General features: G+C 39.1%; 1 protein-coding gene across 1 annotated transcript in view; it reads left to right on the top strand.

Moving 5' to 3' along the window:
* Nucleotides 1–4079, top strand: part of LOC143030510 (uncharacterized) — a 274599-nt gene extending 270520 nt beyond the window's left edge. The window contains exons 3-4 of the mRNA XM_076193663.1: nt 3386–3505; nt 3735–4079. Coding sequence (XP_076049778.1) covers nt 3386–3505; nt 3735–3797 — 183 coding nt within the window. The 3' untranslated portion in view covers nt 3798–4079. The remainder of the gene's footprint in view (nt 1–3385; nt 3506–3734) is intronic.
* Nucleotides 4080–4806: the final 727 nt, after the last annotated feature.

Raw genomic sequence — 4806 nt, 5'->3', positions numbered from 1 at the left:
GGCGGGTGGATTCTAATGCCGTTTAGATAAAGGCACTGTAAGAGAGAAAAACGACATTGTATCCTTCAATTCGGGTTCTTATTCTTTATTTTCGGCTTTCCGGATCAAGCTCACTTCTACAACAAAATAAAATCATCAGCTTCCTGGGAGATGATTCTCTTCCACGTACGTCTCCCAAGATGACCACTTGCAAGTTATTATCCTTGGTCCTACCCATAAAGCAAGAGTGATAAAACCGCTTGTTTGCTTGAGATTAAAAGAATTGAAGTATAGTAACAGGAATTTGCAAACTCAACCGTATGTATAGATATTAAGATTATAAGAAAAATGCTTATTTGTGAGGTCACTGACTCCAAGGACACGAAAAGATGGCTATACGCTCATTATAATTTCACGAAGTCTCTATACATTAAAGCTGCTTCGAGTTCGACCAAAGGACTGCATTTTTAGGGCAGAATCGACCTGCGGGACAAGGCTGTTCATAGTTTCGCGCGGAATCCTCCGGATTCCAAGTCAGATTGGTGTGTGCGTGTGTGTCAATGTGTGGGCGGGTTTGCGTATGCGTGTGTGTGCATGTTGTTGTGTGCATGTTGTTGTGTGTATGTTGTTGTGTGTATGTTGTGTGTGTTGTTGTTGTGTGTGTGTGTGTGTGTTGTGTGTGTGTGTGTGTGTGTGTGTGTGTGTGTGTGTGTGTGTGTGTGTGTGTGTGTGTGTGTGTGTGTGTAGCTGTAGCTGTGAGAGGCAGACGGACACTGACAGGTGGGGAGACAGTAACAGGGAGAGACAGACGAATGGAAAGATAGATAAGAAAAATTGTACAGGGCTATCAACATAGGAGCCGTGAGAAAGGAAGAGGGGTGCAGATAAAAATATAGAACGTAAAGGAAGTAAAAATGCGGGGGATTATAAACGGACTGATGGAAACACACACAGACAAACAGAAATACAGCTATACTAAAATAGATAAAGACAGACAGATATACAGCTATGCTAAGATAGGTAAAGGCAAACAAAAAAGAAACAAGGAAAGAGGGAAATATATAAGGAAAGAAAGAGACAGGTATATACAAAGAACAATATAACGACGCTTATTAGCTAAGAGAAGATATATGGAAAGCAAACTCGAGCAAAGTGCTCGGAAAAGGCCAAGGGGGAGAGTGGAGGAGGGGGACGAGAGAGAAAACAAAGGAGAGCGGGCAGAAAGCTCAGACACAGGCAGGAAGAAAAGCACAGATATAGAAGAAGAGACAGGAAGGCACAAGCAGACACACAGCAAAAAGCAGGAAGAAAGGCACGAACATAGGAAAGAAAACACTTGAACAAACAGAAAGGAAGGAAAAACACGTACAAACAGGGAGCAAGACACACACAGACAGGAGAGAAAACATATATATATATATATATATATATATATATATATATATATATATATAGTCAGGAAGGAAGGAAGGTATATACACAGAGACAGAAAGGAAAATATAGGCACAGAAAAGCAGAAAAGAAGTAAGGCACCTATGAATACACACAGTTATGCAGATAGACAGGAGCGAAGGAACAGGCACAGACATACAGAAAGTCACAGACGCGAGAGGTTAAAAAAGAACAGTTACAGGCAGGATTGAAGGAATTCATAGACACAGGCAAAGGAAAGAAGGCACAAACTGAGACCCAGGAAAGAAGAAATAGGCACAGATATAGGAAGGAAGACACAAACACGGTCACAGGAAAGACTACACAAACTCAAGCAAAAATAAAGCAGGCGCAGAAGCAGACATAGGAAAGGATACACAGACGCAGGCACAGGAAATAAGGGACAGTCACAGGCACTGTAAAAAAGACATAGGTACACAGGAGAATAGACATGCACACAGGAAGGAGGTCATAGATACAGACCCAGGAAGGAAGGTATAGATTTAAGAACAGGCACCAATACAAGAAGGAAAACACATAAACACACGAGAAAAGAAACGGACATAGTAGGAAAGTCATAAGAATATAGAGAAGAAGGAAGGCACAAACTCAGACCAAAGAAGGAAGGCTCTTACACAGGAAGGATGGCACGGGCTCAGGAAGGAATTCACATATACTCACGGTGATGAAGTGATATACACCGACACTGGAAGGAAGGCACAGACACAGACAAAAACAAGAAGCCACAGACACACACAAGAAGGATGTCATAGAGAGATGGAGAGAAAGTATGGAGCAAGCACAGAAAGGAAAGTACACAGATACAGAGAGAGGAAGGAAGGCGCAGACAGAAACACAAGAAAGAAGGCACAGGCACACACAGGAAAGATGTCATAGGAAGATATGGAGGAAGGAAGGATCAAGCACAGAAAGGAAGGCACAAATACAAATACAGAGAGAGGAAGGAAGGCACAGACACAGACAAATATATAGGAATGAAAGCGCTGACATTAAGGTAAGAAGGAGGTCACATGTAAAGACACATACATAGGGACATATACAGGAAGGAAGGCGCTGATATTAAGACAAGATGGAAGACACAAGCACAGACACAGGTAGACAGACACAGATATGATGAGAAAGAGGATGCCTTTAATATTGGTCAGGGAAGATGATAGAGAAAGAGGATAACTCCTATTCCGTGATGGTTAGGAAGAACAGGAAGAAATCCAGATGGCTCTGACTGTTTCTATGCTCGGGCGAGCGGTCTGTTGGCAAGACGGTCCTGTACAGAGGAAGTGGACGGCGGAACTCGGATCTGAAAGGAGTCTGCAAACGCCGTAATTTCTTCAATAAATCCAGCAATGGGATTGGAGGGCGCTGCGGCTTTCCGGGAACTCTGTTCGGAAACCCGGAAGAAATGGGAAGGGGGACTGTAGGACGGTTATTTTTTTTTTTTTTTTTTTTTTTTTTTTTTTTTTTTTTAACACTACTATTTTACAGTACACTACCATGTCGTGTGAACGAGATTTCGTGCTGCCTGAAAATAGATGAAATCGAAAAATAATGTAATAAGTCAGATGTAAATGAAGATAGGTACAAATTAATTTTTTTTATTATTTCACCTGGAGGAACAGCTGTATGATTATGATGATCCGAAAACTCTTCATTTGCAAAATAGAAAAAAAAAAAATACTACTAAGAGAACATTGCGAAATGTACAAAGGTTCAGAACATCAGTAATAACTAACTGCACAATTAAAATTTCCATTGGGGTATGTAATTCACCCCTCATTAGGGGGAAAAGCCCTTTGGTATATATATATATATATATATATATATATATATATATATATTATATATATATATATAATATATATATATAATATACGTACAAAGCCTATGTGTGTGTGTATGCATGTATGTGTGTATATATGTAAAATGGACCTTGTAAAGTTTTTGCACACCAATACAGAAACAAGAGGGCAGCTCAGAGAATGTCACCCGTGGAGAGGAAGAAGGGAAACGTGTGACGTGTCCGTGTTGGGACCCATCCGGTATGAATGCCAAGTGCTGCAGCCCTCAACCCTTCACGGTAGATCATCCTACATTTCGTCATTCAGTGCATAGATATGATGCCCTAAGTTGAATTATTTGCAACCTGGCTTAATGTAAAAGCTATGCCTTTGCCCAACTCGTTATAAAGGAATTTTGTTTCATGTGTCAAGATTTTTTTTTAATTTTGTCTTTCGATTTCATTTTGAATGTTGCCACCAACTTCTGAATTTGTCTGTTGGTCTGACTCTTCTTCATTTCTTTTGCAGGTAAGAAGACTTCACCTAAGAACTTCTTTGAGGGTCTTGGCTGATTCACAAGACAAAGGGTAAAAGACGATTAAAGGACCCGTGTCCTCAACCATCCTCCTCTGGTCGTAAGTGTTACGATAATTGTAGAAAGTTCACTTGCCAAGTTTTTTCTTTAGGATGTCAGCAATACATTCAGAATAGAAATGATGAAGTTCATTTTCTTCCTGGGTATTTCTTAATGTACACTGATCCTATCGTAAATCGTAAATTTGTGTTGTTCTTATTCGCTTGTTGATATATGATCTTCTGGAACGTTAGTGATATTTTCAGAGTATATCAGTAAAACATGAACTATATGTTAGAGAAATTTGTAGCTTAGTAAACGTTGTAGCATAGTTCATTATCATATGAGGCGCTTGTTGCAGAATTTTGGAAACTATGTTTAATAGGCTCGCGAAATTGAAGGTAACTTATGAAATATTACTGTACTGTGCTGTGAACATTATTGGAAAGATGTATATTGTCGTTGCTATGATTTTGGTTCATGAAGTATAGTATCCGTAATATTTTTTGATAACCAGTATCCCGATCATAATCTCAATGTCTATTAGGATTTTTTACAATGAGCCCAGCGGCACAGGCAGACCGACCACGCAAAGGACAAAGAGGAAGATTTCAAAGGTGGCTTACAGTAAGTCGATCAGTAAATCTAAGATTGATCTGTGAAGATATCTGGCTAGCGAGCAGCAGGGCAAATCCTTCGAGGGCTTAGATGAAAATCGATACGACTGGGAAATTTAGTCAAATTTTCAACCTGACTATTCCCGCAACCGACTCCTCCAATGGAGAAAATGTGTTTTGTTTTTAGTATTTTTTTTTTATTGAATAATCATTTGATTAGTTGATTGATTGATTGAACTATTTTCTTCTTCATATATCTATGTATTTGTATATCTGTCGAGTTGATTATATATTAATTTCATTTTAGGTTTCACAATGAAACATTTAACTTTCTAAATCAAAATATTGATTCATCTTTCAGTTAAGTTTCCTCTGACCATTGTCACGTCATTGTACTTCCGTTTCAATA

The sequence above is a fragment of the Oratosquilla oratoria genome, chromosome 1 (genome assembly GCF_046742065.1).
Source record: "Oratosquilla oratoria isolate Oo_2021 chromosome 1, ASM4674206v1, whole genome shotgun sequence".
NCBI lineage: Eukaryota > Metazoa > Arthropoda > Malacostraca > Stomatopoda > Squillidae > Oratosquilla > Oratosquilla oratoria.
The sequence above is the reverse complement of the archived record's forward strand: the minus strand, read 5'-3'. Positions and strand labels throughout refer to the sequence as shown.